The sequence below is a fragment of the Delphinapterus leucas genome, chromosome 16, assembly GCF_059928025.1.
Source record: "Delphinapterus leucas isolate spDelLeu-1000000601 "Yukka" chromosome 16, BTC_Dleu_Yukka2, whole genome shotgun sequence".
Lineage (NCBI taxonomy): Eukaryota > Metazoa > Chordata > Mammalia > Artiodactyla > Monodontidae > Delphinapterus > Delphinapterus leucas.
In genome coordinates, this window is record NC_143144.1 from 80612651 (window position 1) to 80639297 (window position 26647).

Consider the following 26647-nt stretch of genomic DNA (forward strand, 5'->3'; position numbering starts at 1 on the left):
GATCACAGCTATTAAATAAATAACTAAAGGGAATCTATTTTCAGAGGAGAAAAATTGGAGAGTTCTTTTCCACCAATATGACCTCAGTAAAACGTTGTCATCTTTGTAGACCCATCTTTACTTTGTAAAGCAGCTGTGGCAGCTTTGTAAAGCAAAATGATCATTGCCACTTCTAGAATGGAAAATGTCCATTTTGTTAAAATTAAGAAGGTTAAAAAATGCCCAGATCTGCATATACTTGGTTTAGTGGTTGGTGTTTTGAAACACTCCCTCGTTCATTAGTGCAATAAATCGGTGGTGAAGGTCAGACAGAGAACTAAGTGCTGTGACAAGGTAAAGGTGAAAGGGATGGATGCGGGCCTGTCCCTAAGGCCCTGCAGCCTAGGAGGAAGATGAAGCAGATACTTACCAAAGCAGTAAGCTCAGGGCTGTGAGGGAGCTCAGAGGAGAAAAGAGAAACGTTACCTCCAGCTGGGGGTCAGGGTGGAATGGCCAGGTCTTCCCTTAGCAAGGCAGGATGAGGGGTCAAGACCACATAAGACCCAACACCTACCCAGTGTTCCTCAGTTCTCTAGGAACTAATGCAATCCACTCTTGGTGCAAGAGAATTTAACTAGGGACCCGATTTTGTGAAGATTTAATGGCAAAGAGTCTTGATAACAAGTGGGCACCGCCCCACAGCTCCATGCATCCAGAAGGGACCCAGAAGGGTCACCCTGCCAGCCTCACCGACTGGCCATTGGAACCTCCCAGGTAGCCAGAGGGCCTACCCGTAGAACTCTCACCCTGCGCCTGACACTGTGAAAAACACTTTGCATGCATCCTCTCATGTAATCCTTAATCCTAGGAGGTGAGTTTTATAAGTAGCCCCAATATAAGAATGTGAAAACTATACTCAGGAGTAACTTGCCGGATTCCACAAAGATAATAAATAACCGAACTGTGTACCGAAGCTGCGCTAACCCAGTAAGCAAAGACCAGCCTTCATAACTGTCCACTGCAAAGACATTCTGGATGCGCTTTCGGTAGTCCCTTTCAATAATGCCTGTATGCTGGGCGGGTGTGGTGTCTTGGGGTCTGGGGGTACAGCAGAGAGGGGGAAGTGCATGGTCTTCTTCTGTCCCCAAATGTTGCCATCATCCAGGCCTGAGAACCTCATCATGTCCTGGTGTCATCTCATGCCCCAGCACCCCGCCTACTTTCTCACATTTCCTCCTGTTTTCCTTGCACACCAGCCAACGCTCCTTCTCTGAGTCATGAATGAGTTTCGGAGCTGGGAGTTCCTTTGCAGCACAGACTGGACCCCAGTTTCCAGGACTCTTTAAATCTCTCTCCTTAGTGATGGGCAGCCTGAACTTCTAGGACACTCAAATATTTACTCCTCATGTTTGCTCAAATATTTTATAAAGGTGATTTGTTAAATGAATACTCAAATGAGATTCAGTTTTGATATCTTTCTAAAAGATCCAAATACACTCACAAATACACTTTTCTCAATCCTGCGCTCCAGTTCTATAAATCTCCTCTACGTGCTGAGCCACCATCATACCACTGCTTGTGTGCACACACACGCGTGTGTACACATGCCCACCACTCACTCCTGTGCGTGCTCAGGTGAGTTCCTCTCATTTCCTCCCATCTTCCATGGCATCCTCAGTCCCCTTCTAGCTTCTCCAAAAGTTCTGGTGTGTTGACTGTGCATTTCCTTGTGTCCCACCAGCAGTTCTCAGCTCTGACTGGCCCTGGAATCACCTGGGGAGCTTTTAAAATATACCAAAGCTGGCTCCCACCCCAGACACCTGACTTAACTGATCTGGGTGGGACCACAACCCTGGCGCTGCCGAAGCCTCCCCAGGCGACTAACTGGGCGGCCAGCCTCAGGAAGCTTGCCCCCGGCCTTCTCGTGGTTCCATCTCCTCACTTTTGCCTTCAGGAGTGATTTTCAGTCCCCTCCCATCATTTTCTCCCGTCTCACTCCAGATCTGCTGAACCCTGTTAGGAAACCCCAAAGCAGGATCACGGACCCTCTCTAAATCCAGACCACCTCCCAGCTCCGGGGCCTCCTCCAGCTGGGGGCCCCGCCCACCTTCTCCAAGGTCCCACCTGAGGCACCTTCTTCTCAGATGAAGACCCACCCTCCACCTCCGTATGAGGAAGCAGTCACTCCGGAGAGACTCAAGTCCTCCCTCTTCCTCTGAAGGTTTCTCTCATCTCCTCCCCCCACCCACTCACGCCATGTGCCCCTCACCGAGAAGCGGGTCCCCCTTCCGGGACCACACCCCACCCAATATGCACCAGCCTCAGCTACTCCACCTTCATCCTTAGGCAGCCTAGTGTGTCCACTTCTACTCTCTGCTTTGCCTTGGTCTGTAAGCGCCACTCTTCACTATGTTTAAAAAAATCCTAAAAAAGAAAAATGGGGGGGTGGGGGAGGGGGAATCTGAATACAGAACCAGAGAGATGGTCGTGTGGGAAAGACTCAGACCAGCACTGCTGGCCTTGAGGTAGGAGGAAGAGGCCACAAACCAAGGTTCCAGAAGCTGGAAAGGGAAAGGAGATAGGTTCTCCCCTAGGGCCTCCAGGAAGGAGTACAGCCCTGCCTCCACCTTGATTTTTTCCTCTTGAGACCCATTTTGGACTCTGACCTCCAAAACTGTAAGATAATAAATTTGTGCTGTTCTAAGCCAAAAAAATTCCTTCTGCTGAGCCTTCCTCCATCAAGCCATCATCCCATCTCCTCCCTCATATCCGGTCCCCATCCTGAGCGGACCCTCCCTGCCCCGCTGTCTGCTGGAGGGCTCTCCCTGGCTCCCCCAGGCACGTTAAATGGAGCCCAGCTGCAACCACACTCATCACCTTCTCCCCCAGCTGGAGCCTTTTTCCATTCCTGAATAGCTCGATTTATTTGAACAGGGGCTAAATGCTGCATGACTTTACCCAAGAGCAAACACTGTAACTTCACATTCCCGACTACAAGGTGGGAAAACAGCAGACCTCATTCCATCTGCCAAATAAACCCTCACTATTACACTATTAACTCTTAATTTCACCTATCATTATGCTTTCAGTAAGCAAAGGAATGAAACGCAAATAACTGCTTATATCCATAAGTAATCAAAATGTGTTTAGTGCTTTAGTAGTTTGTTTTTCTAACTCTCCTTTTTAAAAATTTTTATGATTATGATTATTTTATTTATTTCATTATTTATTTGGTTGCACCGGGTCTTAGTTGTGACTTGCAGGCTCTTTAGTTGCAGCACTTGGTCTCCTTAGTTGCAGCCATGGGCTCCTTAGTTGTGGCATGCGAGCTCTTAGTTGCAGCATGCATGTGGGATCTAGTTCCCTGACCAGGGATCGAACCCAGACCCCCTGCATTGAGAGCACAGAGTCTTAACCACTGCATCACCAAGGGAGTCCCTCTAATTCTCCTTTAATTAGCAGAGAAAGAATTAAAATCAAGTCCTCATCCAGTAGATTAAAAAAAAAATAGACTCGGCTTTTGCCCTTAAACATATCCAAATTTGAATGTACACAAGATACACAAATTCATAATTTTTCTATAATGTAATATGTAACCAATATTAAACACATTTCTATGACATTTATCTTATCTCCCTGATCACAGCTTAATAAAATTATAATTATGACCTTTCAAAGCATTATTATCACCTGATCGACATTTAATTGGCATTCTTAGCTTGAAATCTTGGCTGTTGCAAGGGGGTTGCAGCATTTTGTCCTCTGACAGATAGTCTAGATTGCATACATTTTGAGCAAGGATGAGTCTGTTGCTGCTCACCCTTGTAGTCCAACGCCCAAAGCAGGGGCTTGAAAAATAGTCATTGAACGATAAGTAAATACATGGGGTGTTCGGGCATGTCTTAACATGTATTCACAATGGTACCCATGAGAACGTGGCCCAAAAGGAGTGGGGCAATTGAGAGAGTGTTTGGGGCAGGGGTGGGGGCAGGGCCATATTAGGAATGAGCTGGAAATCAGCCCTGATTCTGTTGGCCAACATATGTGCTTTAACCAGAACTATTCTGATTGACTGAAGATGCTGGAGTCTCAGACGGCTGTGCACCAGCAGAGCCAAATCCTTTCTTTAAAGCTCTAGAATGTCACAGATATTAGGCATTGGTTTCGATACAAAATATGCTTTGGAGGAACAATAAGATTTCTCCCGTGGGATTATGTTGAGAGTTTCCCATCCTCTTTTGGAACCGCAATGACATTTGTTGGAGAAGGATTGGGTATACCACTCACGGCTGGTAACAGTCACAGAAGCTTAGACGAAGGTTATAAACAGCGGGAGAATATTTAAGACAGGTGCAGCGTTTCTCTTTCAGGCCTAAGGAAGAGATAGCAATGTGTTCTCGGGCAGAGAAGGCTGTATTCCGCTATGGTCACTTATAACCCTGTGAACAACTGGATGGCACATGGGTAATGGGCGGAGTTGTTCTTCTGGGAACTAGGATGGTCCACTGCAAATGATGCAGCCCGACCGGTGCTCAGGTGGCGTGGAAATAATGGTCCTTGCGTCTGAACATTCTGGTGCTAGCTCCTATTTGGGCAGGAGGAGGGGTAGAAGAGAAGAAAATGTGATTTGCGCTCCTGTGCCTGTATTACCCGATTTGGGAACTTGCAGATCTGTTTGATTTCAATTGGGAGAGAGAATAAAGCATTTGAAGTTATTTTGGTAACTGTGTGCAGAAATCACACGCTACACCTAACAGATTCAACAATTTCATAGAGCCGTAGTCAAACGCATGAGTTACAATTTTATTCATTCCATTTATTCAGTGAGTCAGGCTCTGACAGGGGGTTGATTTGTTGTTTAATATTTGGGAGGATTATTTTGGTGTAGCCGTAATGTGTTTACTTAAATACTGTGTGTTAAATGAGATGTTTTCATTTGTTTTGATAGGTACTTATAAAGGCAATGTACAGCATTTCACACTTACACAGCCCTTCCGAGTCCGCGCGGCACCAGGATTCCCACAAAAAGTACCCTGTGTGTTTGGGAAGTGCCAGCCTCGTTTCACCCAGAGAAAAGCAAGGATTGAGCAGTGCTGTCAAATCCCAAAGCCCAGAGCCGAGCTGAAGGGGGTCTTCCCCCATCGCTGGCTCAAGACACCACACTAGGACCAAGGATTGTGGGTGGCAGCAAAGAGCTCAGATGAGGAAATTTATTCTTCTTGCTTGTTTTATGGTTCTTAGGGTGTTACCATAACAGCATGGATTCTTCCCTGAACTCAGCGGAACATATGGGAAACCTATACTTAGCTTATCATTTCAAACTCTTCCTCCCCCACACCTATCTCCCCCCTCAGAGGCCTCAATATGGTACCAATTCTGTAGGTAAAAAAAAAAAAAAATGTTGAATTGAGTGAAATGTCTGTTCCCCTTGACCCATGGGCCAGCAGTGATGTGTCCTGAGCTTTGACCGGAGTTACAATTGACCACTAACCTGAAGAGAGGAAATTGTTCACACAATGGTTGTCGTATCAGCCGTGGAAGGGGAAACACAGCCACCACATCTGACTCAAGTGTGGAGCCATCAGAACAGAGATGGCCGTGGCCAAAGACAGCCACAAAATATGCAAAACAAAGAGAGGGCACAGAGCAATCTTTAAAATTAGTCATAAAAGTCAAAACAGACCAAATGAGAGTGTGCTTCTCTGCCTAAAAACAGAGTTTAAGAGTTGGTCTCATACAGGAAATCATCACTCTGCTCTTTAAACCATCGTGCCTAAGGGTCTTTAGATCTGATTTTTGCAAGTATAGACTAGAAAGAAAAATAGTTATGCACATGCCTAAAACACGCACAGTAATTAACTGAAGCTTCCTGGTTTGGGTCTAGAATGGATACAAGGCAGCATCACTCCAAAATGTTATTGCTAAGCCATCAGCCATTCTTTTAGTGTCTAAGTCATTTCTAGGATGGCACAAGGCCAAGTCTCATTCATTAAAACAGAAGAAATCTATAAACACCTGCATGTAACTGCTTAGTAAGTTGGGGTTTCTTTAACTGGCTGTTTATTCCTCTGTTTAAAAAACACACTAAAACAAAGAACCAACGAGGCAAGTCATTGACATTTTGCCAAGTTTCTTCCTTTCTTTTCTTTGAACATCTTTATTGGAGTATAATTGCTTTACAATGGTGTGTTACTTTCTGCTGTATAACAAAGTGAATCCCCTATACATAAACATATATCCCCATATCCCCTCCCTCTTGAGCCTCCCTCCCACCCTCCCTATCCCACCTCTCTAGGTGGTCACAAAGCACGGAGCTGATCTCCCAGTGCTATGCGGCTGCTTCCCACTAGCTATCTATTTTACATTTGGTAGTGTATATATGTCCATGCCTCTCTCTCGCTTCACCCCAGCTTCCCCTTCCCCTTCCCTGTGTCCTCAAGTCCATTCTCTGACATTTTGCCAAGCTATTAAAGACTTATTTTTGCAAAGTGGGTTATTGTATTTGGGGCATCAACCCCGGAGCCCCTAAGACCAACCTCTTCCTTAAAGTGCTGTATCCTTTTGTTCTTGGTTCACTGGACCGAGACCTGTGAGGTCATTGGACGGTGTCATTTATTTTTTTATGTAGAAAACAATTAAGTGGAAAAAGACTAGTTCTAAGGGCAAATTATCTAACTTGTGTTTCTAGAGATAGTAAATCTACTCTTTGATCCCAAAGAGTAGAGACTGATCTACCCCATCCTCACTTCCCTGCTTCACATAATCGCAGACTTGGTTCTATATACCTTTTTGGTAATTTCTTAAATTTCATCTCCAGTATGTTGAATTTGGAGTCACTCTTGTTGGAGATTGTTGGTATTTGAGCAGAGAAAGGTGAGCCAAGACAGGGGTTCAGTCAGTGAAGGTTTGTGAGGAGACCTTGGGAAAAGAAAAGGAAATAGAAAGAAATGTACCTGGTGAAGAACAGCAGTCCTGAATGTCAGGGAGTCAGACTGTGACCAGCAGAGAACTTACCCCAGACAGAGCTAACGTCATATAACCCTGTGTGTGGGGATGTGGACTTGAGAGTCAGGTACAGTGCAACTCCCCCCAAATTTTCAAGCATTCAGTTATTTCGACCATCTGGATCAGGGATCCAAGAAGCAGCGCTGGACATCAGAAGCGGCTCAGGTATCATAAAATCTGCCTGCGAATAGAATCTGGCATTCTATTAAACCAAACCAAAACAAAAGCAAAGCATCTCTCTGAAACTGGGGACAACAGGGATCACCCACACTTTTCCTCAAAAAAGGAACAGTAAATGGAAACGCCCATGATTTAAGATGTATAATGCATCGCTGGGTAGTCTCTTTATTTTAGTGTGTCATTTAAAAATTTTTATTTAGTGAATACAAAAACACTTTGTAAAGGCTGTGACAGGGTTGACTATGATTCCACTGTCTCATTTCTATTTTTCTCCTAAGATTGGAAGTTCTTCCACAGTGAATTCTACCAGAGGTGGTGCCGAGGTGAGCCCAGCCCTCCTTCTTAGATGGGAAGTCACCACTGTAACTTCAAAGTCAACACAAAGAGTCTAAAATATTTGGTTTGCTAAACATTATGTAGTTTTCAGGGTAAAAAATTGTTATCCACTCGATTGTCCAGATGTGAAATCATATATTACAGAAAAGAAACCAACGTTTAAGGGTTTAAAAATTACTCCCTGCAAATTGTGATTAACATCCACTGAGCCTGCCTTGCACGTGTCACCTGTATGCCACAAGGATGCGGGTGCCCTGAAATGTAACTGAGAGCAGTGAGCACCCTCAAGGGGAGGGACATGACCGGTATGGACAGAGACCTAGTCTTTCAGTGTCAGAAGGCAACTTTGAGGACATCCATTCCCAACCCTTTCCTGAAGTGTAGGAGACACTTTTAGGTGGCTGACTGATGCAGCATTCAATAATATTGGCTTACATATTAAGAAATTTTTTTCTTTTTCTATTCCATTCTAAACCTTCTGTTTGAGCTGGGGAGAAAGCCCTGGGTTTGCTGATGGCGTGTCTAAGCCTCTTAACACTTACTAACATCTCTTTTCAAAAATCCATGGGCAGGCCTCAGACAAGAAGTTTTGAGGAAGCAATGATGTTTGGGTGGAATTCAATCACTTTGGATTAGGTTTTTTTTTTCCCTCACTGCATTTACTTTTAGGTTACTTTCTATTTATGAGGAGTGATCTTGATTTTCTATGAGATGGAAGGGAGGAGTGAAGTGTGCACGTCAGGGATGCTCCAGACTTGGTAACTGCTCCAAGGGTACTAGTGTGGTGGTAGTGGATTTGGGAAGAGGCAGCATCCAGGGCACTTGGTGTGATTACTTATAGAGATTATCTGTCAGAGTTGGTCCTCATCACATTCTCTGTACCAAGCAGTGAGTTGGATCTGAGTCTGTGCCAAAGCAAAAGGATTGAGAGTGCATGGTTACCTGGGCTGGGGGTCAGGGCAGTGCGCTAGGAAGAGGGCAATAGATGAACTGGGAACCCTCTCCCAGAAGCAGAGCTGGTGGCCACACCCCAGGCAGTGTGTCCTCTCTCTCACCCATCCTCAAGCCAACAGTGTGGGAAGAACATACACACTGTTCACATAAAACCAAAAATCACTAAATGTTTGCACCACACTAGAAAGGCAAACAGACATAGCAATACCCGAGGCAACAAAATGGAGAAAAATAAGATATTAGAATAAGTAAAATTATTATCAGACAGAAGTAAACATTGCATCCATAAGTAAGAGCCAAATAGAGACCTTGAAGATTAAACTGTTGTTTGGTTATAGGACAATCTTAGTACACTGGCTAAACAGCAGAATGGGTCACTGAAGAGCCAATTAGTAAACTGGAAGACAAAGTTTAGAGGCTCTTCCAGAATTCAGTGCAAATAGACAAGCAGATAGAAAATAAAAAGGAATACTGGAGAGTCAAGGAAGAGAGATCCAGATATTTCAATATCCGTCTAAGGAGCACTCTAGAATAAAAAGGAGAAAACGGAAGTAAGAAAATAAAGAAATAATTGAAGAAAATTTTCTATAACAAAAAAACCGCCCTCAAAATCATAAAATTAAAAATAAAAACCCGAGGATCCTAAAAGTGAAATATCCCACCCATGTAAATGTTAGACTTGATTAGCCAATCAACAAGCTAAGTATAATCTATATATAATTTTGTAGCCAGAAAAGGAGGCTACACACATACAAATATAAACACACACACACACACACACACACGCACACGCATGTAAAGCTGGTAAAATTTGAATAAGGTCTATGGATTGTACCAACATCAATCTCCTGGTTGTGAGATGTGTGGTAGGTAGGATTCTAAGATGACCCTGTTGACCCTCATTTTTGTGTAATCCCCTGGCTGTGAGTGTGGGCAGAACCTGTGAATATAATGCAATATAATTCCCATACTTAAGTTATATAGAAAAAGGGATTTTCCATATATAATTAAGGCCCCAAGTCCATTGACCTTAAGGCATGGAGTTTGCATTTCTGCCACGTGAGGTTACAGAGAGCACAAACAGTCATCAAACACTGAACCTGCCCCGCCGTGATCTTGGACTTCCCGACCCCCAGAATTGTGAGAAATAAATGTTTATTGTTAATAAGCAAACAAACAAAAAAACATACGGAGATTATCCTGGGTGGGTCAGATCTAGTCATGTGATCCCTTAAAAACAGACTGGACGCTTCCTGGTGAGAGAGGTCACAAAATGTGAGAGGGATTTGAACTCCATCACTGGCTTTGGAGCTGGAGGAGGCCACGTAGCAAGGAAAGCAGCAACTTCTAGGAGCTAAGAATGACCACTGGCTGATAGCTAGCAAGTGAGCAGGGATCTCAGTCCTACAACCACAAGGAACTGAATTCTGCCACAACCACGTAGGTTGAATTAGGACCCTGGAGCACAGGTGAAAGTGCAGTACAGTCAACCCTTGGTTTTAGCTTGTGAGACTGAGCAGAGAACCCAGCCACAAGTGCCCAGACTTCTGATCTACAGAACAGGGAACTAGTAAATGGGTGTTGTTTTAAGCCACTAAGTTTATGGTAATTTGCTGCACAGCAATAGAAAATTAATACAGCCATTTACTATACTTATGCCAGATGTTATCATCAGGGAAAAGTGGGTGAAAGAGACACAGAATGTCTCTATACTATTTTTTTTTTACAATTTTCTATGAATCTATAATTATTTCAAATAAAAAAGGTTTTAAAATGGAAGATTGCACATTCTTTTCAAATACATGTAGAACAGTTACAAAAATTGACCATGTGTTAAGCCACAAGAACATTTAAAATTTTTCAGTAAGCAGAAATCATACAGGTCTTAATCAGTGACCACAATGCAAAAATTAATCAACTAATAAAATATGGGCAATGAAAAGTAACAAGAAAAAATAAATTAGAAAACACACTGCTTAATAATTCTTGGATTAAAAAAGAAAGCAATTACAAGCTACTTAAACAATCATGAGAGGCCCATGCTATAGCTACACAGTGGCATTTGAAAGAAATAGCCTTACCTGCATTTACAAGAAAACAGGAAAGTCTGCAAAGAACTGAGTTATGCTTTCACCTTGAGAAGTTAGAAAAAAATCAAAGTAAGCCCAAGAACAGAATTAGTAAACATGAAAGCATAAATTATCAAGATCAAAAGCGAACAGCAGCAACAAAAATGTAGTTTTGGTGAACAGAGCAAAGATATGTGAGCAACATTCAGCATGTCAAAGGACAGGATGTAACTTTAAAGCATTAAGATGACTTTCTCAAAAACTAAAAATGTCCAAAATTAGGGAAAAATGAAATAGAAACACCATACAGACCAGTCTCCATGAAGTATTTTGAAAATATTTTCAAAGATCCACACCTGGGGCTTCCCTGGTGGCGCAGTGGTTAAGAATCCACCTGCCAAGGCAGGGGATGTGGGTTCGAGCCCTGGTCCAGGAAGATGCCACATGCCGCGGAGCAACTAAGCCTGTGCACCACAACTACTGAGCCTGCACTCTAGAGACCGCATGCCACAACTATGGAGCCCGCATGCCACAACTACTGAAGCCCATGCGCCTAGAGCCCGCGCTCCACAACAAGAGAAGCCAGTGCAATGAGAAGCCCGTGCACCACAACGAAGAGTAGCCCCTGTTTGCTGCAACTAGAGAAAGCCCACGTGCAGCAAGGAAGACCCGACACAGCCAAAAATAAAATAAATAAAATAAAATAAATTAAAAAAAAAAAGATCCGCACCTGTAAACAACGACAGGTCCAAGACACTTCATGGCAATGGCAAATTCTATGGACATTTGCAATTTATATAAGCAGTGTCAGAGCATAGTAAAAATACATGTTAAAATCCTAAATAAAATATTTGCATATGAAGTCCTGAATTTATCAAAAGAACATTACATCGTAAGCAACTAGAGTTTGTCTTAAGAATGCTAAAAAGGCTCAACATTAGAAAATCCATTAATATATGTTATTACATTAACAGATTAATATAGAAAATTTATGTGATCATCTCAATAAATGCCAAAATACCATTTGCTATAATGTCACCTGTTACATGAACAATAAGAACTACAACAAAACTCTTCAAATTATTTAATAATCTCAAAAAAAGGGAGTCCTAAGTAAGACATGATATCCAGAAGCCATTAAATAGGAGACTCATACATTTTACTACATTATAATATATGCTGGGCTAAAATATGGTGTACACCACACCACTGCAAGATGTTAATAACAGGAGAAACTGTGGGCAGTGAGAATGTGGGGAGAGTGGGTATATGGGAACCGTCTGCTTTCTGTTCAATTTTTTATAAACCTAAAAGTGTTCTAAGAAATAAACTCTATTAACATAAAATAGATATGTATATGTATGTATAGGTACGTATATCAACAAAGAGGAACAAACAACAACAAACTACAGAAAACACTTGTAACGCATCTATCTCATTTTGTTAGTGAAATTGTAAGCTGAAGCATGGCCTCTTTTAGAAACTTTGAATTAAAATTAAAAATCCACATGCTCTTTAGTTGAACAAGTTTATTTTTATGAGTTTAACGTATAGAAATACTCATAGATGAATACAAATGTTTACCTATAAATGTGTTTATTCCAGATTGTTTATAGTAGGAAGAGACTGAAAACTGCCTAAATGGCCATCAGAAGATTCTAGGGACTATGACATATCCATGAAATGAAATACCAGGCAGTCATGTTTTTGAAAAAGAAGTAGATTTATAAGCACTGATATGGAATGACATATTCAAAAGTGTAGCTGGTAGTGCTGTGGCAGAAAGCAACAGTGGCATGGAACAATTGGTGTTTGTTAAGGGTGTGTGTGTGAGAGAGAGACAGAGACAGAGACAGAGAGAATCCATGCAGAGCCTACCTAGAGAAGGATGCACATAAAAAAATGTCAACAGGCAGATGAATGGATAAAGAAGATGTGGTTCATATATACAATGGAATATTACTCAACATAAAAAAGAATGAAATAATGTCATTTGCAGCAACACAGATGGACCTAGAGATTATCATACTAAGTGAAGTAAGCGAGACAGAGAAAGACAAATACCATATAATATCACTAATATGTGGAATCTAAAAAAATGATACAAATGAACTTATTTACAAAACAGAAACATAGACATGGAAAACAAACTTATGGTTATCAAAGTGAGGGAGGGATAAATTAGGAGTTTAGGATTAGCAGATACAAACTACCATATATAAAAAGCTAAATGACAAGGTCCTACTGTATAGCACAGGGAAATATATTCAATATCTTGTAATAAACTATAATAGAAAAGAATATGAAAAAGAATATACATATAAATTTACATATGACTGAATCACTTTGCTGTACACCAGAAACTAACACAACACTGTAAATCAACTATACTTCAATTTAGAAAAATAATAACTTAAAAAAAAAGGTGACAGAACTGGTGCTAGGAGAGAAAATGGGGACTGGAAGTCAGGGATGTGAGGGAAATTATTTTTCACTGTTTATTTTTATTTTCTTTGAAATTTTCCCATGTACATATACTTAAAAATATATATCTTAGGGGGAAAAAAACCCAAGTAACTATGAATATAAGAGAATATTCTCAATTAGATAAAGGTTATCTATCTCAAACCCACAACAACAGTCAGACATCAGAGTGACACATTAGAATCAGTCCCATTAAATTCAGACATAAAATAAGGATATGTACTATTTGTGCTAATATTCAAATTGTACCTGGTGCAATAAGATGATGGGGAGGTATAAATGCTAGAAATGATCAAAATTATCACTTTCACAAATGGTATAATTATCCACATAGAAAATCCAAAAGAATCAACTGAAAAATTATTCAAACTTTTAAATTTTATTAGAATATTTTTATGTATTGTAAGAAGTTTATCCAGGTAGTCAAATAAATATAAGATTCACATACAGAAATCAGTAGCTTTTTTATGCATCAGATAAAACCAACCTAAAAGTGTAACTTAAACACACACACACACACACACACACACACACACACACGCATTCAAGATAGCCACATTTCAAAATATACAGGAATAAACACAGAAAAGAAACATACCATACTTATGTAAAAAGAGTTATAAAGCTTTACCAAAGAACATAAAATAAGATTTGAATAAATGGGGAGATACACCACGGTATAAAGATGTCGATTCTCCTATAAGTTAATATCTAAATTCAGGGAAGTTCCTATCAAATTGCCAGTGGATTTACTTGACAAACTTATTCTAAAATTCATCTATAAGAAAAATATTTAAATAGAAACAAGAAAATTTTGATATAGAATGATGGTGACACTGCTCATTTAAAGGGCAATATAGGGCTTCCCTGGTGGCGCAGTGGTTGAGAGTCCACCTGCCGATGCAGGGGACACGGGTTCGTGTCCCGGTCCGGGAAGATCCCACATGCCACAGAGTGGCTAGGCCCATGAGCCATGGCCACTGAGCCTGCACGTCCGGAGCCTGTGCTCCGCAACGGGAGAGGCTACAACAGTGAGAGGCCTGCGTACCGCAAAAAAAAAAAAAAAAAAAAAGGCAATATAAATGGCCCCTGAGTGGGAAAAGATGGCCAACTTCACTAATAATCAGAGAAATGCAAAATAAGAAAATAACAAGATACCATTTTTTTGTCCTTAAATATCCTGAAATATCTAAAAGATAATTTGAGGGGGGAGAGAAACAGAAACTCACAGATACTGTAGATGGAAGTTTAATTGTTCCAGTCTGTTTTGAAGGTGGTTTGGCGGTGTTTATTAATACTCTGTGCCTATGGGCCAACTTGGCACTAAGAAGGTAACTTTCAGAGATGACTCCAGAGCACATTTAAACATGCACCCAAAGAGCCCGATAAAGCATGTTCAGGTAGCACCGCGTCTGACAGTCAAAAATTAGACGCAATTCAAAGGCTCATTAGTAAGATAGTTTTTTAAAACACGGTGCATCCGTATTAGGGGATACAGTGCAGTAGTTTATTCATACTGACACTGCAAGGACTTCAAGATCAGTTATGTACTTCAAGAACATATGTACTGTGTAACACAGTTTATGTTCAAAATTTCAATGTATTAATAGTTATGCACATGCATGTGATGGTAAAAGCACTGAATAAAAACAAATGGTTAGGGACTTCCCTGGTGGCACGGTGGTTAAGAATCTGCCTGCCAATGCAGGGGACACGGGTTCGAGCCCTGGTCCGGGAGGATCCCACATGCCACGGAGCAGCTAAGCCCGTGCGCCACAACTACTGGGCCTGCGTGCCACAACTATTGAAACCTGCATGCCTAGAGCCCGTGCTCCGCAACAAGAGAAGCCACCACAGTGAGAAGCCCGTGCATTGGAAGGAAGAGTAGCCCCCACTCGCCACAACTAGGAGAAAGTCTGCGTGCAGCAACGAAGACCCAACACAGCCAAAAATAAATAAATTTTTAAAAAAATGGTTAGCTTACTTCTGGGGACAGGACAAGGATTAGAGATGTGGTGAAATCAAAGGGAACTCCTGCTTTCTCTGTTTGTTTGAAATTTCAAGATAAAAATGTAAGCCTATATTAATTATGTAATTTAAAACCTCTCCCAAAAGTTAATGTGGCAATTTCAAAATTTAAGCACATTTTTGTTTAAAACACATTCATTTAAAATGTGTATGTCATCACGTATCTTTATTTTATAAGGACCTGAATATTTTTCAACCTTATTAAAACCATAAAAATACTTTAAAGGTGGGGGAGTGGCAACATTACCTGTTGCCTTTCTGGTTTCCCTATATAAGGACTTTATGTTTCTTTATGTTATCACTGCAAGAAAACTTCACCTCAGCATTGAGGCACATACAGTCTATATTCTCTAATCCTAAACAAATCTTACGTCAAACCTCAGTGCTGGATCAGAAAATACATACTTTTAGAATGTGTGATGAAATAACAATATTGCAAAACTCATCAGGAATCTTCTGGAAGGGTTAGGGCTCCAGTGGAGAACCGGCCTTTTTGTTAATCACGAACCTTACTTTTGGATTCTTTTTCAAATACTCTGTATAGCTTTGCTGGGGAATAAATTTAAAAGTGTTCCATAACTCATTATAATGTCTTGGAAAGCGTCTGAAAATTGGGACCACCACAGCTTCCTGACAGACGTATGATATTTGGTTATTTGAAAAGCCATCAAGACAAGATGGAACATAGTCACATGCCCAAAGATTGAAATTTCTTGAAATGTGTTGCCTTTTTTCTGAGGAGATCTTCTTACGTCCCAGGCCCTGGAGAAGAATCACAAGAAGGTTAGGAGAAAAATATTCAGGGTCACACAGTTCGGATGTCTTTAGTAAAACCACCTTCATGACATCCTATCTCTAAATGCACAGTATGACCACCCTTACAAGAAACATCCTTTATCAACCTGTTGAAGGCTATAAATTGACACTCACAACATCCTGGTTCTCAGAGCCTTCCACTCCCACCAAGAGGACTGGACTTCTAGAGACATGGAGGGCAGAACCGGAGAGACCACAGCCTGGACTCCCTGGGACCCCAAGTAGGTTCTCTGCACCCAGGTGGCTCCTCAGCATACCCACCCCAGGCTGCATCTCCAGCACTCAGTGGGATGGTTCTTACACCGAGAGATCCAAAGATTCTTTCCTATCCCAGAGGATTCCCAATGAAGAAAGCAGCACCTTTGGGTCTCTGATCACAGGCTTCCTCCCATTAGAAAATTTTAAATTACATATGCGCTCGCAATCTCTTTTCGTTGCCCAGTGCTTTGTTAACCACCACTAACCAGTGCTATCAGACTTTATTTTCTTCAGTGATGGGGAAACACCACCTCCAGAGAAAAGACAACTGCAGTTACTAGGAAGTCCTTCTTTATATCATGTAAGCTCCCCATCCATTCCTTTGACTCCTCACGGATCCTGGCTCTGCCATCCAGAGACACACACAGGCAATCCGTCCTTCCCATGACAGATCTTCACAAGAAATCTCACAAATGAGACAGCTGATGGGAAAGCACCTTGATGAGCATGAAATTCACAGAAACCTAGGCGGAAGGAAGGCTGGTGCAGATTTTGAAAGCTATGTGGGACTCTGAGAATTTTATGCTTTTTCCCCCCCTGGTAACCTGTTATGAGGCTTTAATCTTGTTCCAATTTTGAGGTCAGTCCTCTATCTTCAACACGTCTCAGAAAATCAAAAACCCTAATGTCGCTTCTCATTTTATTAGCAACTTGGAGAGAAACACTCACAGAGTCGAGGTAGAATCCAGAGTTCTGAGAGCTGTGACGATTGTCGTGTACAGAGAAGGGGAAGTTGTTATTCACTGCTTGCTGGAAAAGAGCAAGGGAAGAGATAAAAAGGCACACATCAGAACCCCAGTATGCTTCCAGAACACACCTACAGGGGCATGGAAGGAAGATGGAGGAGGCAAAGTGACCTCTAAGTAAGAATTAAACCCATCAGGGCTTCCCTGGTGGTGCAGTGCTTAAGAATCCACCTGCCAATGCAGGGGACACAGGTTCAAGCCCTGGTCCGGGAAGATCCCACACGCCTCAGAGCAACTAAGCCCATGCGCCACAACTACTGAGCCCACGCGCCACAGCTATTGAAGCCCGTGTGCCTAGAGCCCGTGCTCTGCAGCAAGAGAAGCCACTGCAATGAGAAACCCGTGCACCACATCGAAGAGTAGCCCCGCTCGCCACAGCTAGAGAAAGCCCTCGCGCAGCAACGAAGACACAAAGCAGCCAAAAATAAACAAAATAAATACATTTATTTTAAAAAAGAAGAATTAAATTCATCGACAGCGATGGTGCACACAGCACAGGGTGAGGTCTTGGGTGTGTGCAACAGCTCAAGGCTTTGAACCTCAACCTTATTTTGCCAGATTGCTGAAAATCATAAAAAATTCTCTTTAAAACATTTTATTGAGAGGCAAGGAAGGGAAAGTCTGTAGGCATGGAATTGAAAGCTGGAAAAGAATTTTGAGGCCATCTTCTTCTTCTGCCCAATATGGATTCTAGTAGACCAGAGCTCTCTGGTCCAGGGCGGCTAAATGTGAAGTTAACCCTGTTTCTCCCTCCGGCCACTTCATGCCCCTAAAGTTGCTCATGAACTGGCCAGCAAGGAAGAACGTGCATGTTGAGAACTCTGTCCATAGGGATGTCCCTGGCGGTCCAGTGGTTAAGACTTCGCCTTCCAATGCAGGGGGTACAAGTTCAGTCCCTGGTCAGAGAGCTAAGACCCCACATGGCTCACGGCCAAAAAACCCCGAAAACATAAAACAGAAGCAATATTGTAACAAATTCAATAAAGACTTTAAAAATGGTCTACATCCAAAAAAAATCTTCACAAAGAAAAGAAAAGAACTCTGTCCATAGAGGAGCCTAACTTTATTGTCTGGACCAGAGGTATTTCCTTTTAAAGACTATCTGAGGTATCGTACTGACCAGTGTATGAGGTAGGATGCTACCAGAATTTAGGGGTCCAGGGAGGGCAAGTGAGCAGTTCCCTCTGAGAAAGAGTTGTCTGGTGCCAGCGGTGCCACCCCCTTGAAGAGCCAGGGGGGCACATGGCCGGCTCTCAGGACTCACCTTCTCCCGCACTTTGTAGATCGGCGGTAACTTCTCCTCCACTTGCCGAGATAAACGTGGACTATTGGACTCTTTTAACATGGTACGTGTGATGGATTCTGGTGTCTTTTGCATTAGTCCAATGTGAGGGAACTGGAAAAACAGCACACGCCTTGATTAAAACCAGACACATCTGAATCTCTAAGCCAAGTATCAGGGCTTCCTCTGTAAAGGGATTAAAATGCAATTTGGGTGCTTCTGGCATGCGATGGAAATGGCATAATTTTTGTAATTTTCAAGTATTCTTTCCAAGACAAAAAATATTGTCATGGCCCGAGGCCACCACTGCGGTTGTTTCAAGTTACAGGGGCCACCCTGCCGCTCGGAGCCTGGAAATGTTTCCGAGGCCTGGTGAGGAGGGCGTGGCCCCGTGCGAGGGAGTTGATGTGCTCTGAGGAGACAGAATGCATTATTTGAGATCTTCCTTGTGGTAAGGGAGCTCTCTGCACTTGGGGCCAAGGATTCAGCCCATGTTCACAGGGGTCAGCCTACCTCCTGCAGGTATGAAGTGGACCTCAGGACACGGGGAAGGGGAGGAGAGAAGGGTCACGTTGAGTCTCCATGGAGAATGGAGAATGGTAGAGGGTGGGAAGATTATTTGGATGGCTGGGGGTGGGCTTTAGCATCTCTCTATGAACAGAAGGGAAGAAAGCAGGACTGGGCCTAGGGAGGCAGAGTCCCAACAAAGGCCTGGACCAAGCCCACAGGGAGCTCTAGACATGGATGCCTTCTCAGAGTCAGCCTGATGGAGTGAGGGGACTGGGCCCTTGTGAGCCTTTGTCAATCAGTCACTGGGTAGAAGAGGGTGGTGGGGACCCAGGAAGTGACCTTGGGGCAGCAGCTCTTTTCAGCCAAGGAATATCTAGGGGTGGACCTCCCAGGCCACACTTTCAGCAGCTGTGCAAGTAGTCCATTCCCGAATTCCCCCTGAAGAGGGATGCGAGTGGTACTTGACAGCCACTGTAGCTCACCCCAATTTTATATAAACAGTGCCTCTTAAAAGCCACCCCAACAAAGTGGACTTTGAAGCAGGGATCTCAAGGAGAGGAATATGAATGGAAACTACAATACAAACAGAAGGCAAGACCCTCTTAGTGAAAATTCCTGTAAAGGGAGGAAGCATAACGTGGTGGGTCACAAACAGTAGATTCAAACGCCCTGAGACCAATCCCAGCTCTCTCTCCCATGAGGTCAGCCTTCCGCAAGAGACTTAATTTTTCCAGGCCCCAGTTTCTTTATCTGTAAAATGGAAATAACAATACTTATTTGATAAGGTAGATGTGATTAAGGGAGAAAATGCACGCACCCAGCAAGTGTTCAATAGCTGTTGGCAGGTTCTAGTTTTGCTCACAGCTGTCCCCTCCCTTGTCACCAAACCCATTGTCACACCCAAAGCCAGTCCTTCCTTCTCTTTGGGATTATAATGACATTAGCTAACACTGCCCCTCTCTCCCATTCCTTCTCAAGTCATGATATAACTGCACATCTAAGTATGGCTTTTGTTTAATTTCTGCACAGGAGTGTGTTTAGTATGCTACTATTTATGTCAAAAGGTAGAGAGATTATGTCATCTATGTGGTATACTTGGTGGGGCATTGTTGGCAGAGCAAAGGAGAACCAATTGTCCAGATGACACATAGCCTCAGAGAGATCTTGTAAACTCAGTGCTGAGTGGAAAGAAGAAACAAAATGAGATCTGTAACCCAACACCATTTATGTAAATAAATAATCCATGCTCACAAAACGACAATACATAATTTACAAGAACCCATCTCAGTAAAAGAACTCCCATTATACACGTGTGAATAGCTGCCTGTGGGGTGAGCAGAGTAGGAACAGGGATCAAGGGCAAGGAGACAGCCACACAAATCAACACACCATCATGTGGACGGGCTCTTCCATGGCCAAGCGACAGGGTTACCTCGGAGGAGGGCACCAGGGAAGGAAGAAGACTTTTTTGCCATCGTTTATATGTTTCTTAATGAAGTGCATCTATTAACTGCCTCGTTTTCCCAACGAAAATAATTGTATTTGTTTCTGATCAGAGTTATAATACATGCTTATGGTTTTTAAAAGTTCAAACAATAAAGAAAAACATAAGGAAGGAAGTAGAATTCCCCTGAAATCCCATCACTCTTTTCCCTTAACTCTTTTTTTTTCTTTTTTTTAGCTGTGTTGGATCTTCCTTGCAGTGCGCGGGCTTCTCATTACGGTGGCTTCCCTTGTTGCAGAGCACAGGCTCCAGGCACGCAGGCTTCAGCAGTTGTAGCACGCGGGCTCAGTAGCTGTGGCACATGGGCTCTAGAGTGCAGGCTCAGTAGTTGTGGTGCATGGGCTTAGTTGCTCCACGGCATGTGGGATCTTCCTGGGCCAGGGCTCAAACCCGTGTCCCCTGCATTGGCAGGCGGATTCTTAACCACTGCGCCACCAGGGAAGTCCTCCCCCTAACTCTTTGGTGACCAACTTCGTCATGCATCCTTGTGCAACTGTACACCCATATATATGCATAATTTGCACATATAGGATTGTATTATAAATGTGGCTTCAAAAATTATAAATTTATAAAATTATAAATGTGACCTTTTTATTTATTTTTCTGATCTCTGTTTTACTTTTTTATTTGAATTTTATCTATTTTTTATACAGCAGGTTCTTATTAGTTACCTATTTTATACGTATTAGTGTGTATATGTCAATCCCAATTCATCCCCCCACCCCCACCCACCCTGCTTTCCTTCCTTGGTGTCCATATGTTTGTTCTCTACATCTGTGTCTCAACTTCGGCCCTGCCAACCGGTCCATCTGTACCATTTTTCTAGATTCCACATATATGCGTTAATATATATTTGTTTCTCTCTTTCTGACTTACTTCACTCTGTATGACAGTCTCTAGGTCCATCCACGTCTCTACAAATGACCCAATTTCGTTTCTTTTTACGGCTGAGTAATATTCCATTGTATGTATGTGCCACATCTTCTTTATCCATTCATCTTTCGATGGACGTTTGGGTTGCTTCCATGTCCTGGCTATTGTAAATGGTGCTGCAATGAACATTGGGGTGCATATGCCTTTTTGAATTATGGTTTTCTCAGGGTATATGCCCAGTAGTGGGATTGCTGGGTCATACGGTAGTTCTATTTTTAGGTTTTTAAGGAACCTCCATAGTGGCTGCACCAATTTACATTCCCACCAACAGTGCAGGAGGGTTCCCTTTTCTCCACACCCTCTCCAGCATTTGTTGTTTGTAGATTTTCTGACGATGCCCATTCTGACTGGTGGGAGGTGATCCCTCATTGTGGTTTTGATTTGCAATAAATGCCTTTTTATAATTTAATGGTAACTTTTGGTTTCTGTTTCCTTCCCCTTCTTGTCACCCCCACCAACACCCCAGATAACAGTGATAACAATAGTAATGACGATAGCTCTCGTACGATCCTTTACAAACACCCGTACCTACAAAAGGGACTTACACTGCTTTATAAAAATTGGACCATATGATACACACTATTTTACACCTTGCTTTTCTCACTTAACAATATACCCCAGAAATTTTTCAAAAGCAACCTACACATTTCTAATTCATATATATTTTTCTAATTCATTATATATTTTTAATGCTTTTAAACAATTTTTAAGTAAATATAAATAATACGGAGGGCCTCCAGACTCAGAACCTTTCCCTTTTCCCCTCCTCCAATCTGATTTTCCAAGTTATGAAAAATCAGGCCAAGGTGGAGAGATTTTCTACATCACGAAGGATCCCTGTCACCAGCTAAATGACAACTGACTTGAGTTCATTTGTATTCTGCAAGTCTGTGGACTAAATCACTGTAAAAAAAAAAAAAATGGCTCTAGCATTTTAATTTCACTCTTTTAAAATATATACTTAATGGCTATAACATGATAGCTGTGAAATAAACCCTTCTGTTAGATATTGTAACCGTGAAATACAGCTTTTTAACTAGTTGGCAGTGAAATTTTTGCTGCATTCAATCACTCAATGACTGAAATATTAAATAGGAAGGTGAAAGTGTGTGCAGAGAGCCTTTTCTACCTAGTAACAGCCAGATTACCACCAGCAGGGTCAACCGCGAAATGACTGTCACCTCCAGTGTGGCAATTCGTCTCCCAAATGGGCTGCTGCTGATGCAAAGCCAACAATTCCTTTAATTCCCAAAATTTACTTTGGGAAACTTCACGTCAGCACTATTCTTTTTATGCTCTTAGGAGCCGGCGGCAGAAAGGACCCACACCAAAGGCTCCCCACTTAAACTGGGCCCAGGTACATTCCTGGGACACCAATAGGAGATGCAAAGTTCTTTCTCTATTTCTGCCTTATAACAGAACCCTGACTTTGTTTGGGGTGGCGACGTGGTTGGTTAAAAAATACCCCCCCAAACTCCCTTGCAGCTAAATTGGCCATGTGACCAGTTGAAATGAAAGCAGAAGTCTGTGGGTGGGGCTCGTGGGAAAGAGATTGTTTCCCCTAGAAAATGGGGCAAACTTAGCTGACAGCTGCCTTCCATCTATTTATCCGTTGACTTTCCTCTTTCCGGTAAATCCGTTGATTTACCTGCCTGAGTTGACACACTGCACTAAGGATAACAGGACAGGAGGCTGAAAAGAACCTGGGCCTTTGACAATGCCCTAGGGCATCTGTACCAGCCCTGAACTGCCTCCCTCTGGACTGATTGTTACTAGAGAAACACAGACCCCTGTCTGGATAAGGCACCGTAGTCAGCTTTTTATAATATTCAGTCAAACACAGCCCTAACTGATACTGTAGGTGATAAAAAGAGGCCAAGCTATTTAGTCTGAGAAGCTTACGTTGTCTCTTCCTAACCAATTAGTGTATGTAGTTCACGTTATTTCCCATTTTACTTTGGCTGCCATGAAACTCAGAGTCAAATGTTATATCCAAATAGCTACTGTTTAGGCCATATGGCCTGCATGTCTATATGACATATTTTCCCAGTCTCAGCCTCTTAAATTATATTTAAACTGGTTCTGAATTCTTATTTTTATATACTTTACTACTTTATTGTGAATATTTTCCATTCATTACTTTAAATCTGTGAAATGGAGCAGGGTATACAAGAAAGAATATCAGTATAAATATATATCCCTTGGAATCTGTGGGGGATTGGTTCCCCCCATCCCACCTTGTGGGTATCAAAATCCAAGGATGCTCAGGTCCCTTAGTTGCCCTTCAGTACCCGTGGGTTCTGCATGGTGGACATATATACATATATATATTACATATCTACATATGTTATATATTATCTATATAATAGCAAGTATTGAGTGGTTACTATGTTTCCATTGCATTATACTAAGCACCTTTGTATGAATTATCTCATTAATCCCCACCATGGCCTCTAACCTTAGTCTATTATGCTCCCATTTAACAGACAAAGAGACCGAGATTTAGAAAGACTAAGTTGCTTAGGGTTTTTAAAGCCTTCAGGCCCAAATTTTCCAAGATGTTTTCCATTTTTCTTTTTCCTTTTAAACAAACAAATTAAAAAAAAATTTCTATGTATTACTGCCCTAGAAGAGGCTAGTACCGCTATTTTCTGTGATACAACCAGTGGGGAAAAGAAAAGACGAAGATAACCAGCCTCATGGGGTTTATATAATAAATTATATAGTGTGTCAGAAGATAGATGTTATAGAAAAGAGAAAACGCAGAGCGCACACCAGTTACTGCTTAGTGAACAGTCACAAGTTGCCAGCCTGCTGAGCGCTTTACACTCAGATTAATTTCATTTGATCCTCCCAAGGATACTATGAGATTCCCATTTCACAGATGAAGGAACTGAGGCTGGGTGAAGTGATTTGTCAGACGTCATACTATGGTAAGTAGCAGAAGTGTCCTGACCACACCCACATGGCCTGAGAAAGATGAGAGAGGGCATCATCCTTCTTACCCATCTTCCATCCTTGTCTAAAGGTGGGTTGAAGCGTCTCCCTTTGGCCATTTTCTGCAGGAAGCTGAAGGGGGCTGAGGTTGGCTCTCTTATCCCTCCATCGCCTCATGAGTTCTATACCTGGGAAGCCACTCCTCCTTGCTCCTGACCTTTAATTCTCAGCCTCTACCAGGAGGGGAAGTCCAGGAGTGGTCCCTGTTGTCATAGCATCAGAGCCCACCCATCACAATGGGGGAGGAGTGCGGGTGTTCCAAGCCCCTCAAGGGCTCCTGCCTCGGGTCACTTGCAGCTGCCGCTCCCCAGTGTGTAAGCCTCCAGGTCCCAGGTGAGAAAGCCATACACACAGGTCACACAGGTGTGGACCAGACAGTCTTGAGATAATGGCGAACTCTGTACCCTCCAAATCCTCTGATGACTTCTGAGTTGAATATCCTCACGGTAACCATCTATTCCAACCTCTTAGTTTTCAGAGAAGTGAGTTGACTCTGCCTTGTCTACACCAGCCAGGACTCAGGCCTCCCCACGTGCTCCTTTCCTGGCTGCCAGCACGTCCCAGCTCACCCACTGTGACTCCCCTACTGCACACTGCTGAGGCCATGAGGAAGCAGCAATCATGAGTAGTTAGTAAATACTGGGTGCTGTGCTGAGCACTCTCACGTGTTTTACCTTTTCTCCATGAACCTTTGGGGTTTACAAATGAGGAAACAGAGCCACGTACCCAGTGGAGGGGGCGCCGGGTCACGGGACAGCTCCAGGGCTCGCAAGCCTTTCGAGGGCCACCTGGCGTCCCCCAAGCTGCAGAAGTGGCTCCTGAGAGCTGACCTTCCTCTTGGGGCCCGGACACTCAAGTCCTACCTCACTTCTACTCAGTTACGTGATTTCTGCTTTTCTTTCCCCTCCCTCCCTCCCTCCCTCCCTCCCTTCATTTCTTTCCTTCCTTCCTTTTTTATTTTTGCGGTACGCGGGCCTCTCACTGTTGTGGCCTCTCCCGTTGCGGAGCACAGGCTCCGGACGCGCAGGCTCAGTGGCCATGGCTCACAGGCCCAGCCGCTCCGCGGCATGTGGGATCTTCCCGGGCCGGGGTACGAACCCGTGTCCCCTGCATCGGCAGGCGGACTCTCAACCACTGCGCCACCAGGGAAGCCCCTTCCTTCCTTTTTTAAATTCTGTGTCTTGACAATTCTCTTGGCTACTCCATGTGAAAATAAGAGTAAACATCAATGGGAGAATCTGTCCAACTCTCTGTTTTTTGCTAAGAAATTGTGTCCTCAAGACCCTCTTCCCCTAATCATCGACGAGGGTGTCCTAACAAGAGTTGCCGTGTTAGTGATATGGGACCTCTCCTCTGGCCAGCACCGACGGCCCAGAGAGCTGTGTTCCTGGATGAGATGCCTGAGGTGGAACACAGACTGAAACTGAGCAGGTGTTAGTAACCATCTCCACTTACAGATGAGGAAAGGGAGTCTCAGAGAGGTGGAGGGACGCACCCATAGTCACACAGCTAATTTGTAGCAAAGTCCAAACTAGAACCCAGATGTACTGAGGCCGATTTCAATGCCAGCATCAAACAGGATTCGTTTCACTGCACTTCCCTGACCACATTAAATTACTGGGCAGTGAATTTTCTAGGATTGCTTTTAACTCCCTTTCTTTAATCTGCGTGAAACTGGGCCTCTTAGCCATGATCCCTCCTCACTGTGAGCTCTGGCAGGCCAGGGGTCAAATGACTGCCATCATGTGCTCTCCGGTGGGGTGGCCCTCCCTCCCCTGCAGATGTCAGGCCAGGGAGCTCTGCACAAATGGAGGGGAAGGATGAGTGCAGAATGCTGCTTCTCCCACATCAAGAGACTGAGAGTAAAGCAATAAGGAGGGAGGGAGCTGAAGACTGAGACTAAAGACCTAGCAACGGTGCCACTTCCAAACCATAGTATTTCACAGACATTCCCTTTGTCTCCACCGATGGAGCAGAAAATCCTTTAGATCTAAAATCCCGTTTCTAAATATATTCTTCATCTCCTCTGTATTTAGTCTTATGTTCTATTAAACAAGGTATACAATCACTGGTTAAGGTGTATTCCAATTTTCCCCTGTTGAACGATTGTTTAAAATTCTAAAAGATTTGTCCAAGAAAATCAAAAGCAAATAAAGAAAACCTGGCCAGGAAAAATGAAATTCAAGTTTTCTTCAGCTAGGGTTTCCTAGCTGCAGATCGGGGTGGGGTTCTTCATTGTTGATGTTATTCTTTTTGGAGGTTTGAATTACTGAGCTGAACTTGGAGACCCATTCTGAAAACAAGTCCTGTAGCACTCAGGGCACTAAGATCACTGGGGCCGAGAACACCGGAGGGTGGAGCTCCATCCTGCTTTGGGTCTTTGCACGAGCTGGGCCCTGCTCAGAATGCAGTGACGCAACACCGCCTGTTAAAGGTAGCTGTGAAGGCAGTGCTGAGACATGGGCACGTTCATTCAACAAATACTGACGGGAAGACCCACTGTGTGCCAGCACTGTTTTCAAACAGTGGTAAGACAATCACCAAAATCAACTTTTCATAAGTAGTA

General features: G+C 43.0%; 1 protein-coding gene across 1 annotated transcript; it reads right to left on the reverse strand.

Moving 5' to 3' along the window:
• Nucleotides 1–833: 833 nt before the first annotated feature.
• On the reverse strand, nucleotides 834–24236 carry TEX36 (testis expressed 36). The gene is given in 7 exon segments (XM_089898334.1): nucleotides 834–2362; nucleotides 2364–2403; nucleotides 9294–9394; nucleotides 16779–16859; nucleotides 18120–18270; nucleotides 19369–19397; nucleotides 24090–24236. Coding segments are annotated over 7 exon segments (696 nt in total). The 5' UTR covers nucleotides 24141–24236; the 3' UTR covers nucleotides 834–2119.
• Nucleotides 24237–26647: the final 2411 nt, after the last annotated feature.